The following is a 15,101-nucleotide window of genomic DNA, read 5'->3' on the forward strand; positions in this document are numbered from 1 at the left end:
TTTTTTTTTTTTTTTTTTGAGACAGAGTCTCGCTCTGTCACTCAGGCTGGAGAGCAGTGGTGTGATCTTGGCTCACTGCAACCTCTGCCTCCCAGGTTAAAGCGATTCCCCTGCCTCAGTCTCCTGAGTAGCTGGGATTATAGGCACCTACCACCACTTGGCTAGTTTTTTGTATTTTAGTAGAGACGGGGTTTCACCATGTTGGCCAAGATGGTCTCGATCTCCTGACCTGGTCATCCATCTTCCCACCTTGGGCTCCCAAAGTAGGTGCCCAGCCTTTTTATTTATTTATTTATTTATTTATTTATTTATTTTTGAGATGGAATCTCACCCTGTCACCCAGGCTGGAGTGCAGTGGCACGATCTTGGCTCACTGCAACCTCCACCTCCCAGGTTCAAGCGATTCTCCTGTCTCAGCTTCCTGAGTAGCTGGGACCATAGGTGCATGCTGCCACACCCAGCTAATTTTTTGTATTTTTAGTAGAGATGAGGTTTCAGTGTGTTTCCCTGGTTGGTCTCGAACTCCTAAGCTTAGGCAGTTCACCTGCATCAGCCTCCCAAAATGCTAGGATTTACAGGCGTGAGCCACCATGCCCGGCCTGAGGTTTTATTTTACATCATTATAAAACAAAATTACGCAAAATAACAACAAAGCAATCCCTAAAATCTGAAGCCAAACAAAACGAACCTACTAGTGTATTAACCAAACAGAAGAATTATTTCAAGTGAATTGAGAAACAACAGGAATTTGGCTGTACAGCTCTACCAGGAATATATTCTTGCAAGAAAACCAACCACACGGAGACGGCAAACTCCTTTCAGTCATCCTAATGTTAGACGTTATGCTGCTATTACTATTCTGAAAGGGTGCTCTGTGCAGCTCTACATCATATATTATGGGGGACGTGTAAGAAACGGGTTACTATTGGCAAAAACCAAATTTTTCAGATCAGAAGAAGACACAAAGAGTTTCAGTAAAAACAATACACAACCATATGGTACAGGTAAAAACCCTGATCGTTACTGTTTGTTTTTTTTGTTTTTGAGACAGAGTCTAGCTCTGTTGCCCAGGCTGAAGTGCAGTGGCAGGATCTCAGCTTGTTGCAACGTCTTCGTCCTGGGTTCAAGCAGTCCTACCACCTCAGCCTCCCCGGTGGCTGTAAGCCGAGATCATAGCTATGACCACAAGCACACGCCACCACACCCAGCTAATTTTTGTAAGGAACGGGGTCTTGCTATGTTGCCCAGGCTGGTCTCGATCTTGTGGGCTCAAGTGTGCTCCTGCCTTGGCCTCCCAAAGTGCTGGGATTACAGGTGTGACCCACCATGCCAGTCTCCCAATCTTTAAACTGAAAGTATCAATGTACACTAAGGTTTCCTTTTCTCTTTGGTACAACAAAAGCCTTTCCTACCTCTTTCCAATGAAAAGCCTGGAAATTATGACCAGCCCTGTGGTAATGGGAACCACTAGTGCCCAGATTATAGTTCAGAAATACCATTTCCCACTAAAGGAACCAATATTCCTTGGAGAAATGGTTGATTCCCGATGTGGAACAGGAAAAAAAAAAATACTTGCTCACTTCATGCCCAAAACTTGAGAACATTTTGTTGTACCAGAAAACAAGAAAATGAGACCAAGCAGAGTGGCTCACACACCTTTAATCCCAGCACTTTGGGAGGCTGAGGCAGGAGGATCACTTGAGCCCAGGAGTTCGAGACCAGCCTGGGGCAACAGAGTAAGACCCCATTCCTTACAAAAATTAGCTGGGTATGGTGCTGTACACCTGTGGTCCCAGCTACTTGGGAGGCTGAGGCTGGAAGATCATTTGAGCCCAGGAGGCAAGAGGCTACAGTGAGCCATGACTGTGCTACTGCACTCCAGCCTGGGCAACAAAGCAAGACCCTGTGTCCAAAAAAAAAAGCAAGAAAACAGACAAATGAAGCTTATTATTATTATTTTTGTTTTTGAGACGTAGTCTCGCCCTGTTGCCAGGCTGGAATGCAGTGGTACAATCTCGGCTCACTGCAAACTCCAGCTCCTTGGTTCAAGTGATCCTCATGCCTCAGCCGCCCAAGTAGGGATTGCAGGCACGCACCACCACATCCAGCTAATCTTGGATTTCTAGCAGAGATGGGGTTTCATCATGTTGGCCAGGATGGTCTTGATCTCCTACCTGTATGATATGCCTGCCTCAGCCTCCCAAAGTGCTGAAATTATAGGCATAAGCCAGCACACCCAGCCAATAATAACTACATTTAAAAAAATGTTTTTTTAAAGACACTGTTTCACTCCGTCACCCAGGCTGGAGAGCAGTGGTACAGTTGGAGCTCACTGCAACCTCTACCTCTTGGGGCTGAGGTGATCCTCCTACCTCAACCTCCTGAGTCAATGCGACTACAGGCCTGTGTGCCACTGTGCTCAGCTAATTTTTAAAATTTTGTGTAGAGATGGAGCCAGGCACAGTGGCTCACGCCTGTAATCCCAGCACTTTGCGAGACCAAGGCGGACAGATCATTTGAGGTCAGGAGCTTGAAACCATCCTGGCCAACATGGTGAAAACCCATCTCTGCTAAAAATGCAAAAACTAGCTGGGCATGGTGGCACGTGCCTGTAATCTCAGCTACCTGGGTGGCTGAGGCAGGAGAACTGCTTGAACTCAGAGGTGGAGGTTGTAGTGAACCGAGATAGCACCACTGCACTCTAGCCTGGGAAACAGAGTGAGAGACTGTCTCAAAAAACAAGTTTTTTGTAGAGATTGGGTCTTGCTATGTTGCCAGGCTTGGTCTTGTGTTTCTGGCTTCATATGATCCTTCCTCCTGGCCTCCCAAAGGGCTGGAATTAAAGGTGCGAGCCACCACGCCTGGCCTTTATTTCACTTTAAATTGTGGTATAATTTTCCTTTATAATAAAGGCAAAAGGTTACACACAACAGTCAGTATGCTGAATCAGCAAAAAAAAATGTACTTTTCAAACTCAAAAATGTCTTTCAACACAGCCATTATGCATGTGTCCAAGCTCAGCACACTGTGGCTCTGGGCAATCGCCTGCAAGGCGCATGGATGTCGGCAACCTGCCCCCTCTGCTGGGGGTGTGTGAATGGGGGAGGCTGTGCATGCTTGTGGGGAGGGAGGGTATGAGAAAGCCCTACAACCTTCTGCTCAGTTTTGCTGTCAACCTAAAACTGCTCTAAAAAATAAAGTCTGTTTTAAAAAAAGACTCTTTTTTTTTTTTTTCCAGTCGCCGTAGAGACTGTCAAAAATTGCCAACATTGGCTATGTTTCAAGTCGTCATGGCAGGGTATTGGGAAAAGTTTTCAATTAGCAATAATCGTGCCTCGGATAAGAGGTTGAGGCAGGAGAATCGCCTAAACTCGCGAGGTGGATGTTGTAGGGAGCTGGGATCGCGCCATGGCACTCCAGACTCGGCGACAGAGCAACACTCTCGTCTCACAAAACAAAACAAAAACCACAAACCTTTCTTGTGGATGAGAAATTGTAACTAAATGACGAATAAAAGATGAGTCTTGACCACATGACTTGTAAGCAGCAAGCTGTTGGAGCAGGAAAACAAAGGCTTACCTCCACAGCCCCCGGGGTGGGGCGAAGGCGTAGCACCTGACCTGCGGGTAGGCGGCTCTGAGCATGGTGGCCAGCAGGGCAGCCGCCCCGCCCCCGAGACTGTGGCCGACGATGACCAGCCGGTATTCCTAGAGGACAGACAGCAGAATGAGGTGAAGGGGAAAAACAACAAACAGCTCCAGAAAGGACAAGGAAAGAAACATTAAGATCTCACAGGAGCAACGCTGAAGGCTTGGCTCAAAATCCCATCATGGATGAGTCGTCGGTAAACGTATCTGGCAGCTTGAGAAATACCCTAAAAACACAGACAAAGAGGGTGGCCACGAATCCTCAGACAAGGCAGGCCCAGTGGAGACTCACGATGGGATAATGCTGTGCACTGATATGTGAGTCCTTCCGGGATCTGAGATGGCAGGATCTGCTGCCACATCCGTTGTTCATGGCTGTCCTCCCAGCACCTTGTATAGGGCTTGGCATGAAGCAGGTGCCAGGTGTGGTGGCTCACGCCTGTAATCCCAGCACTTTGGGAGGCCAAGGCAGGAGGATCACTTGAGCCTAGGAGTTTGAGACAAGCCTGGACAATATCATCTCTACGAAAAATAAAAATGTAAGACTAGCCTGGATCCTGTCTCTACTAAAAAAAACACCACCACAACAGGCTTGGTGGCGAGTGCCTGTAGTCACAGCTATTCAGGAGGCTGAGGTGGGAGGATCACTTGAGCCCAGGAAGTTGAGGCTGCAGTGAGTTATGACTGCACCACTGGGCAACAGAGCAAGACCCTGTCTCAAGAAAAAGCAAAACAAAACAAAAAAATATCTTTCCACATATACCTTTCTGTGGCTTTTTCTGTAGCTACATAGTTTTGTGCTATGGGAACATATCACAGTTTACTTCAGGCAAGTCCCTATGGCTGGTCAGATTTAGGCTTTTAAAATGACATTTAAATAAAGTTCTAGAGCTGGACAAAGTGGCTCACATCTGCAATTCTAACTATTTGGGAGGCTGAGGCAGGAGGATCACTTGAGCCCAGGAGGTTGACACCAGCCTGTGCAACACAGCAAAACCCTGTTTCTCTATAACAACAACAAAATCCATAAAGTTCCAAATCAAAGACACTTGATAAGCATCCGCTGTTCCTACAAAGTTAAAACTAGACCATTGGAAGTGAGTTTTAGGGTGGTCAGGTTTGGGTTTAGCTTCAAAAATAAATAAAATTTTAAATTTTCTTTTGTTTTTCTCAAGATGAAGTCTTGCTCTGTCACCGAGACTGGAGTGCAATGGCACTATCTCGGCTCACTGCAACCTCTGCCTCCTGGGCTCAAACGATTCTCCTGACTCAGCTTCCCAAGTAGCTGGGACTACAGGTTTGCATCACCACGCCCAGCTAATTTTTTGTATTTTTAGTTGAGATGGGGTTTCACCATGTTGGCCAGGCTGGTCTCGAACTCCTGACCTCGTGATCTGCCCACCTCGGCCTCCCAAAGTGCTAGGATTACAGGCGTGAGCCACCGAGCCCTGCAAATTTTCTAACATATACATTTGTCCTCTGAAACAGGCTTCTTGAAAATTAACCAGTTGGCTGGATGTGGTGGCTCATGCCTGTAATCCCAACATTTTGGGAGGCTGAGGCAGGAGGATCACTTGTGCCCAGGAGTTCACGGTTACAGTGAACTATGGTTGAACTGCTGGAATCTAGTCTGGGTGGCACAGTGAGACTCTGTTTCTGAAAAATAATCACAATAAAAATAATAAATATTCAAGAGAAAAAAAAAAAATGAAGCCATTCCTATATGCAGTTAAGCCCTCAAAATTTTTTTTTTTTTTTTTTGTGAGATGGAGTTTCACTCATGTTACCCAGGCTGGAGTGCAATGGCGCGATCTCGGCTCACCGCAACCTCCGCCTCCTGGGTTCAGGCAATTCTCCTGCCTCAGCCTCCTGAGTAGCTGGGATTACAGGCACGTGCCACCATGTCCAGCTAATTTTTTGTATTTTTAGTAGAGAAGGGGTTTCACCATGTTGACCTGGATGGTCTCGATCTCTTGACCTCGTGATCCACCCGCCTCGGCCTCCCAAAGTGCTGGGATTACAGGCTTGAGCCACCGCGCCCGGCCTAAGAAAAATTTTTAAAAGGCTTCAACACTGTGCATTCGGACAGCACTCTTTTTTTTGAGATAGAGTCTGAGGTTCAAGTGATTCTCCTGCCTCAGCCTCCCAAGTAGGTGGGATTACAGGTGGCTACCACAACGCCCAGGTAATTTTTGTATTTTTAGCAGAGACGAGGTTTCACCATGTTGGCCGAGCTAGTCTTGAACTCCTGACCTCAAGTGATCCGTCTACCTTGGCCTCCCAAAGTGCTGGGATTATAGGCGTGAGCCACCGCGCCCGGCCCGGATGGCACTTCTTGACAAACCCTAGATGCCCTTTCTCTCTTCTGCAGTGGCAGGATGCAGTCAATTCCAGGCGACACTCACTGGCACCCACCCTGTGGCCAGCGCTGGGCAGGCAGAGCCCAGCAGAACGTGGACTAAGCTGCTGCTGGCAAGCCTCGTTGGCACACGCATCCAACAACCAAACGCCAAGGCCTTTTTCGGCTGCACAGGTTTGGAGTCTGATTACTGTGGACAGCATCAGAGCCAAAACTCAGCTTGACTTGGCACAAATGAAGCCAAGAGCAGAGGACAGGCCCTGAGCGGCAGCCTTCCCGACCCAAGGGACAAACTGTCGCTAAAATACGAGCACAGCACAGGGTGCCTCAGCTGCCACTCAGGCCGGGGGTGGGGGCCTCAGCTTGTGGTCATGTAAGGCCTTAGCCTGAGTAGATCCACCCAGGCCAAGCCCCCAGCCCCTGACGGATTTCTGGGGCATCTCTGTACTAAGGCTTATAGTTCCTCCTTTCTTCACACACACCCAGTAACAATCAAACTGGAGTCTTTTGTAAAATGAAGTACAAAAAAGATGGCAAAGGGCCTGGCACAGTGGCTCATGCCTGTAATCCCAGTGCTTTGGGAGAATGAGGCTGGAGGACTGTTTGGGCACAGGAGTTTAAGACCAGTCTGGGCAACATAGTAAGACCCCATCTCTACAAAATAAGAAAAAAAAAAAAAATAGCCACGCATGGTGGCTCACGCCTGTAATCTCAGCACTTTGAAAGGTCGAGTCAGGACTGTTTGGGCTCAGGAGTTCGAGACCAGCCTGGGCAACATGGTGAAACCTCAGCTCTACAAAAAATACAAAATTAGGCCGGGCGCGGTGGCTCACGCCTGTAATCCCAGCACTTTGGGAGGCCGAGGCGGGTGGATCACGAGGTCAAGAGATCGAGACCATCCTGGTCAACACGGTGAAACCCCGTCTCTACTAAAAATACAAAAAATCAGCTGGGCATGGTGGCGCGTGCCTGTAATCCCAGCTACTCAGGAGGCTGAGGCAGAGAATTGCTTGAACCTGGGAGGCAGAGGTTGTGGTGAGCCGAGATCGCGCCATTGCACTCCAGCCTGGGTAACAAGAGTGAAACTCTGTCTCAAAAAAAAAAAAACAAAAAAAAAAAAAGAAAAATACAAAATTAGCCAGGCATGGTGGTACACATCTGTAGTCCCAGCTACTCTTGAGGGGCTGAGAGGGGAGAATCTCTTGAGCCCAGGGAAGTCAAGGCTGCTGTGAGCTGTGATTGCACCACTGCGTTGCAGCCTGGGTGACAAAGTGAGACCCTGTCTCAGAAAAAAAAAAAAAAGTGGGCGAGGGGAATGAAAGTCTGAATATGCAACAATATGGATGAACCTCGAGGACATCATGCCCAACAAAATAGGCCAGTGATGGCGCGGCGGCTCCCGCCTGTCATCCCAGCGCTTTGGGAGGCCAAGGCGGGTGGATCATGAAGTCAGCAGATAGAGATCATCCTGGCCTGCATGGTAAAACCCCGTCTCTACTAAAAATACAAAAATTAGCCAGGTATGGTGGTGCACGCCTGTAATCCCAGCCACTCAGGAGGCTAACTGCTTGAATCCAGGAGTCAAAAGTTGCGGTGGGCCGAGATCACGCCACTGCACTCCAGCCTGGTGACAGAGCAAGACTCTGTCTCAAAAAAAAAAAAAAAGCCACTGACAAAAGGACAAATCTGTACGATTCCACGTCGATGAGGCTTCCAAAAGAGACGACTTGTGGAGACAAAGTAGAAAAGAGATTCCCAGAGGCCGTGGAAGGGAGTCGGGAGAAGTGGGTGTAATGGGTTCCAAGCTTATGTTGGGGGTGCTGGGAGTGGGCATGGGCACACGGCACCATGAAGGCACCGATCGCCCCAGAACTGCACACTAACAACTAACCAACAGTGAAACTGACCAACGTATGTCAGAAATATCTCACTACATTTACAAAAAACCCCCAAACTAGAAAACCCCACACCTCTACTCTGGGCAGGGGTTTTTCACCCTTTGGGAGGAGCTGAGGCAGGCTCACGCCCATAGCACAGAGTGAAACTGTGAACCTGGCACCATGACATCTGCAGAGAACGTGGGAAGTGACCCAGCAGAGTGCCAGTGGTGCGGGACTGCCTCCTGAGGGCCTGCTAATCACCCTGCTGCTCTGGGCTGTGCGTTTCTTCACCATGAGAATATACTTCCTGAATTAACTGAGGGGAGGCTGGGTATGGTGGCTGATGCCCGTAATCCCAACACTTTGGGAGGCTGAGGTGGGAGGATTACTTGATCCCAGGAGTTCAAGACCAGCCTGGGCAATACAGGGAGGCCACCTGTCTGAAAACACACAGAGAAGGAAAGGCCGCAGAGCTGGGCTCAAATACCCAACCTGCTCCTTATTCCAGTAACCACGTGACTTAGGAAGGTACTCACTCTCTCTGAACAGGCTTTGAAAGAACAAAACCTCACAGCTTCCCAGGGCTGCTATGAGAATCAGGGCAGGAGGAATGGGCGGGGCAGGCTCTGTACGGTCCCTGGCCCATCTGCCGCGCAGTCAGCATTAGCGGGAAAGATGCACGACCCCAGGCTAATACCTTGTGTGCCAGGCGGTCCTGTACCTCACACTCCACGTCCAGCACCTCGCTCTCCGCCGACAAGTCTGTGAGGATGTCCTGGAAAAGGGAGTCGAAGAAGCGCCGTCAGCCTGTGATGGGCAGGGTGGGAGAATGACGGGCTGTCCCTGCTCCTAACACTCCTGTGGAGGATGATGGGGATGGTACCGTCTCCTAGTTCAGTTCTGGGACTGAACCTTTGAGGCCTGAACTCGGGAGGGAAACCCAGCAGTGGCTCCTGAGGGTCCTAATGGCACGGCCAGTTCTGCGCCAGGCCTGAAGGGTGGAGGGGACCATGGAGTGTGCCTAAGTCATGCCCTGCACCTTCCCCATCACACACACATATTCTAAGGACCACACGGCACAGAGCCTGTACCAGGGTTTTGAACAAAGCCTGGTTCCTGTCCTCAGGGGTCCCCATAACAGCTGAAACAGTGGAGAAGAGGAGGCCCGGACTAGTGCCGTATCAAAGGCCAGGCGGTACCAACGCAGAGGACAGGGCACAGCCCAGGGGCAAGGGTGGCTCCCTGGACGGGGTGACGCCAGAGCCAGACCCAAAGGAAAAGGCTGATGTGGAAGCAGAGAGGAGAGGCAGCGTCCTCCCCACGGGGGCAGCGGGAACTGCTGGCTGCGACCCTGGGCCGCAGCTCCATACCAGCTCTATCTGAAAATGTCCACAGACAAGTGCTGTGCTGCTGGGCTGGAGGGCCCTGGAACGGGCATCCAGGCTGCAGAGTGGGCACCGGGAAGGCTGATGGGTAAAGCACCCAGAGCTGTGATAAAAAACATAAACTTTAGGCCAGGCACAGTGGCTCACGCCTACAATCCCAGCACTTTGTGAGACTGAGGCAGGTAGATCATGAGGTCAGGAGATTGAGACCATCCTGGTGAACGTGGTAAAACCCTGACTCTATTAAAAAAAAAAAAAAAAATTAGCTGGGTATGGTGGTGGGCTGAGCGCCTGTAGTCCCAGCTACTCAGGAGGCTGAGGCACGAGAATCATTTGAACCAGGGAGGCGGAGGTTGCAGTGTGCCAAGATCACACCACTGCACTCCAACATGGGCGACAGAGCAAGACTCTGCCTCGAGGAAACAAAAACAAAAAAACACATAAACTTTATGTCAAAGGCAGTGGACGCAGCCATAGAAAAGCACAAAATCACATCCTCTGCAGCAGCAGATGGAAGACGGGGGCCGTGTCCTCAGCAAATTAATGCAGACATAGAAAACCAAACACTGCCTGGTCTGGTGTTGAAGTAGGAGCTCAACACTGGGTATTCATGGGTATAAAGAGGGGAACAAAGGACAGTGGGCTATTAAAGGAGTGACCGGGAAGAGCTAGAAACCTAACCGTTGGGTGCTATGCTCAGTACCTGGGAGGCAGGATCAACTGTATCCCAAACCTCAGCATCATGCAGTATACCCAGGTACAAACCTGCACGTGTAGCCTCTAAATCTAAAATGAAAGTTGAAATTAAAAAAAGAAAATTTAAAAATAAATAAAGGCAATGGGAAGCCACTGGAGGTTTCTGAGCAGGATGGTAAGATCTGACCCGTGTTCCAGAGTGAGTATTCTGTAGACAGGATAATGGACAGGGGATGAGGTGAGTGGATGGCTTCAGCCCAGGAGTTCGACACCAGCCTGGGCAACATAGTGAGATCTTGTCTCTACCAAAATATAAAAAATTAGCCAGGTGTAGTGGCACATGCCTGTAGTCCCAGCTACTTAGGAGAGGGTGAGGCAGGAGGATCGTTTGAGCCCAGGTGGTAGAGGCTGCAGTGAGCTGATTGTACCATTGTACTCCAGCCTGGGCAACAGAGCAGACCCTTGTCTCAGAAACATACTAACAAACAATCAGGCTGGGGAGATAAGAGACTAGACAGGGACGGAGATAAGAAGCTAGCGGACTGAGGCCAGAAGCGGGGCCATGGCACTGGAAGTGGAGAGATGGCCACATAGGCTGGGGCAGGAACTCCACAAACAGCAAAGGGGGTGCAGAGAAACCACAGACAACGCTACTGGTTGTTTTTTGTTTTTATTTTTGATATGGAGTCTTGCTCTGTCACCCAGGCTGGAGTGCAGTGGCACGATCTCAGCTCACTGCAACCTCCGACTCCTGGGTTCAAGCAATTCTCCTGCCGCAACCTCCCGAGTGGCTGGGATTACAGGCACGCACCACAACGCCCGGCTAATGTTTGTACTTTTAACAGATACGGGGTTTCACCATGTTGGCCAGGATGGTCTCGATCTCCTGACCTCATAAGCCCCCTGCCTTGGCCTCCCAAAGTGCTGGGATTACAGGCACCACTGCTTCTTAAATGGGCAACGGGGGGACACTGGCAGAGCTGACGTGAACAGAGCACCCCCAGGAGAGGCAGCCCTGTGATGAGTGTGGCTTCTCTAGTGCCTCCAGGGAGACCCAGAAGGCTCCTGAAGATGCAAATTTGGGGTCTGGACCTGGACCCGGCGGGGGGGTTGTCCCAGAGCCCCAGGGCCCATTAGGAGAAGAGGGTGGAGGGCAGACTCTGGAGTCTCAACACATTTTCTGGGTCAGCAGAGAAGAATGGGTAGCACGACTGAAGAGTGGCCAAGAGGAAACCAGAATGGACAGAAGAAAGCTTCTACAAGGAAAATGTTGCCTGGAATTGCCAAGGGGCATAAGAGTCAGGGCTGAGGGAGACAGAAGAGGGACCACTGGGCTGGGGATGGATCCAGGCAGTGCTTGCTGCACCTGGAGAAGGGCAGGTCATGGCGGCCTGTGAGGACCCAGATGCGGAGCCTGCAGCGAGGCTGGTGGGCAGCGGTATGACTCTCGGCAGCAAAACTGACTCACTGGCCAGGCGTGGCAGCTCACGCCTGTAATCCCAGCACTTTGGGAGGCCGAGGTGGGTGGATCACGAGGTCAGGAGATCAAGACCACCCTGGCTAACACGGTGAAACCTCGTCTCTACTGAAAATACAAAAATTAATCGGGCATGTTGACACACGCCTATAATCCCAGCTACTCGGGAGGCTGAGGCAGCAGAATCACTTGAACCCAGGAGGCGAAGGTTGCAGTGAGCCGAGATTGTACCACTGCACTCCAGCCTGGGTGACAGAGCAAGACTCCATCTCAAAAAAAAAAAAAAAAACCAAATTAAAGATAAATGCATCAAAAGAAAAAAAAATAGACTGACTCATTGACTCACTGCCACTGTCTCTGGTGCAGGAATTCTTTGAGGGGAGGGCCTCCTGGGTGTGGGGCCTGTCTGGGCAGGTCCCGGGAAGTTAGGCAGGAGGGGGCCAAGCAGGTGCCCTCTTGGAGCTCCTGTGGCAGGGAGGCCAATCTGCTGGCTGCTCTGCTGCTGACGGTTCTCAGAGAAGAGGAAACAGCTTCATCCCTTTTTGCAAAGGGAGTATTTCCCAACCCGGGCTCACATCCTCATTTTCTGTCCTGGGCATTTTCCCCTGTGTCTCATGTGGTTACTGATGGTTTTCCCCAGCGGAGCATCTGCAGGCTCCCGCCCCTGCCCCCTACTCCCAGGGCCGGAAGGTGAGGCTCCAAAGTTACCTGCATAGACATGGTTCCCCTCACGGCAACTACGACAGATTCTTTCCTGTGATCCAGAGCCACTAGAAATGGGAGCTCGTAAACCTGCAGCGGTAAGAAATAAGCATGAGGCCTAAACACTGAAAACACACACGCAGCATACAAAGTCAGAGCCCTGCAGAGATGGCAATCACAGCCTGTTCCTGGGACAGAGAGAGGAGGGAAACGCCGCCTCTCTCCACACCCTCACTACACAGTGGGACCCACTCTCCTGAGGACTGGCCTTCATCAACCACGCCACTCTACATCAAAAGGGATCTTTGTTTTCTTTTTTTTTTTTTGAGATGGAGTCTTGCTTTGTCACCTAGGCTGGAGTACAATGGCCTGATCTTGACTAACTGCAACCTCTGCCTCCCGGGTTCAAGCAGTTCTCCTGCCTCAGCCTCCTGAGTAGATGGAATTACAGGCGTGCGCCACCACGCCTGGCTAATTTTGTGTTTTTAGTAGAGATGGGGTTTCGCCGTGTTAGCTAAGCTGGTCTCAATCTCCTGACCTCATGATCCGCCCGCTGCGGCTACCCAAAGTCCTGGGATTACAGGCGTCAGCCACCATGCCCAGCCGGATCTATGTTTTCTTAGCCTCTCTCTGACCTCCAGAATTCAGATTTAACTGATCCAGGGTGTGACCTGGACTTCAGCAGTTTTAAAAGCTCCCAAAGAGATTCTATCAGGCAGCAAAGTGTGAGAGCCAGTGGTCTGCAGCAGCAGGCCTCCGACTGGTGTGTATGAAAATCACCTGGAGAGACACTGGGTGGTGCTGAGCACACAGCACTGCAGGCAGACACGGCTGGCTTTTGCAGCTTTGCACCAGCTGGCTGAGTCCCCCTGCAGAGTGCCAGACCTGCTATGCTACACTGTTGATGGGGCTCATGACCCAGGACAAGGATACGAACCCCAGAAGACCATACAGGATTAATACTGAGAAACTTCCCTGCTCCTCAGTAGAAGGGCGAGGTAAGAAACAGCACGTTATCTCTGCTGAAGACTTCTCTAGCTCACGTTAATCCTGGGTTCCGAACCTGCACCAGTGCATCTGTGTGGCATCACCGGGGTCTGTGGACCCTCTGAAATGGTACACAGGACTTAGGAGTGTGTTTGCGTGTCTATGAATTACAGGAAGAAGAATTCGTAACTTCCATCAGAATCTCTAAGGACTCCAGGACCCAAAAGCAGTGAAGAGCCGCCGCCTATGGTGTACACACCTTGTCATGAAAGCTGATGTGGATGAAGTCCCTGTACTGCAGCCCTGTCGTCTGCAGGATGGAGCCGAAATGGCAGTTGAGCTGATCACCCCCGACCAAGTCATAGTCTGTTGTTCTGCTTCTGCAACTAAAAAAAGGAGGGCAAAGACGTTACTGCGCCGAGCAGGGCCACTTGGCAATGAATGTCCATCCTCACTGCCACATTTTCCCAGCAGACACGAGGAACGGAGCAGACAATTCTTAGGACTTAGCCTCACTGACATGGAATGGGTTTTTAAAATTTATTTTATTTATTTATTGTTTGAGTCTCACTCTGTCACCCAGGCTGGAGTGCCGTGGTGCAATCTTGGCTCAATGCAACCTCTGCCTCCCGGGTTCAAGCGATTCTCCTGCCTCAGCCTCCCGAGTAGCTGGGATTACAGGCTCGCACCACCACGCCTGGCTAATTTTTGTATTTTTAGTAGAGACACGGTTTTGCCGTGTTGGCCAGGGTGATCTTGAACTCCCGACCTCAGGTGATCTGCCCACCTTGGTCTCCCAAAGTGCTGAGATGACAGACATGTGCCACTGTGCTGGTCCCGAAATGGCTTATTAAAGATAATACTTCTCTGTGTACACTTCTTAGGTAGAGTTCTGACATCTGGCTTCACGTTAATGCTTTCCATATTCAAAAGATTAATCAACAAGAATGGGCAAGTCCCTAAAACTGAATGCCAAGAAGAAGTAGGTAAACCAAACCCATTCAAATGAACAGCAGAGCCAACTCTGGAGAATGCAAATAAGAAAAGAAATTATGTAGGTAACTTTTGAGTACTGTGCTCTACTTTCAAAAACAAAAAGAGAGGCCAGGCACAGTGGCTCACACCTGTAATACCAGCACTTTGGGAGGTCGAGGTGGATCAGAAGGTCAGGAGTTCAAGACCAGCCTGGCCAAGATGGTAAAACCCTGTCTCTACTACAAATACAAAAATTAGCTGGGCGTGGTGACGCGTGGCTGTAGTCCCAGCTACTTGGGAGGCTGAGGCAGGGGAATTGCTTGAACCAGGGAGGTGGAGGTTGCAGTGAGCTGAGATTGCACCACTGTGCCCCAGCCTGGGCAGCAAGAGTAAGACTCTGTCTCAAAAAGAGAAAAATAACATAAAATGGTTCAGAGAAAAAAATATGTATAAATATAGATAGAGTGATACAGCCCATGTGACCAGATGAGTCACAGCTGGTGGCTCTAGGTAAAGGATACATGGGATTTCTTTGTACTGTTCTTGGAAGTTTTTGAAATATCTCAAAATAGAAAGTCTTTTTTTTTTTTTTTTTTAAGGGAAATATGGCTGTGGAGGCTCAGACTGTGCCAACCTACCAGTCACCACCAATCTTGCACAGCCCCGTAAGGGGGTTTCTGTAGATGTAGAGAGGCCACCCGTAGGCCGCTGCTGCAAACTGCATATAATGATGGCAGTTTTCTAATTCTGCATCCAGATCAGCTTCCTAGAAGAGAAGGACAAAAACTCCTGTTTATTAAGGGAACTCACGATGCAGAGGATCCACACACTGAGACCTGAAACCTGAACTCAAATTCCTGACTCTTCCTGCTCCTTCACTGAACAGAACTCTCACACTTTCACAGCCAAAACTGCTCCTTAAATACGGATTGAGATGCATCCCTCATTTTTCTTTTTTTGAGATGGAGTCTCACTCTGTCATCCAGGCTGGAG

The 15,101-nt window shown here is 49.8% G+C and overlaps 1 protein-coding gene across 2 annotated transcripts in view; it reads right to left on the reverse strand.

Annotated features, from left to right (window-relative positions):
• DAGLB (diacylglycerol lipase beta) overlaps window positions 1–15,101 on the reverse strand; it is a 38,924-nt gene that overhangs the window by 4,660 nt on the left and 19,163 nt on the right. The window contains exons 6-11 of one of the 2 annotated variants that reach the window (XM_032266514.1): window positions 14,747–14,874; window positions 13,393–13,519; window positions 12,153–12,236; window positions 8,584–8,661; window positions 3,794–3,874; window positions 3,580–3,707 (exon numbers count right to left, since the gene is read on the reverse strand). In XM_032266514.1, coding sequence (XP_032122405.1) covers window positions 3,580–3,707; window positions 3,794–3,874; window positions 8,584–8,661; window positions 12,153–12,236; window positions 13,393–13,519; window positions 14,747–14,874 — 626 coding nt within the window. The remainder of the gene's footprint in view (window positions 1–3,579; window positions 3,708–3,793; window positions 3,875–8,583; window positions 8,662–12,152; window positions 12,237–13,392; window positions 13,520–14,746; window positions 14,875–15,101) is intronic. The other variant, XM_032266515.1, reaches the window with a different exon arrangement.

The sequence above is a fragment of the Sapajus apella genome, unplaced genomic scaffold (assembly GCF_009761245.1).
Source record: "Sapajus apella isolate SASKATOON/1434 unplaced genomic scaffold, GSC_monkey_1.0 scaffold159, whole genome shotgun sequence".
Classification (NCBI taxonomy): Eukaryota; Metazoa; Chordata; class Mammalia; order Primates; family Cebidae; genus Sapajus; species Sapajus apella.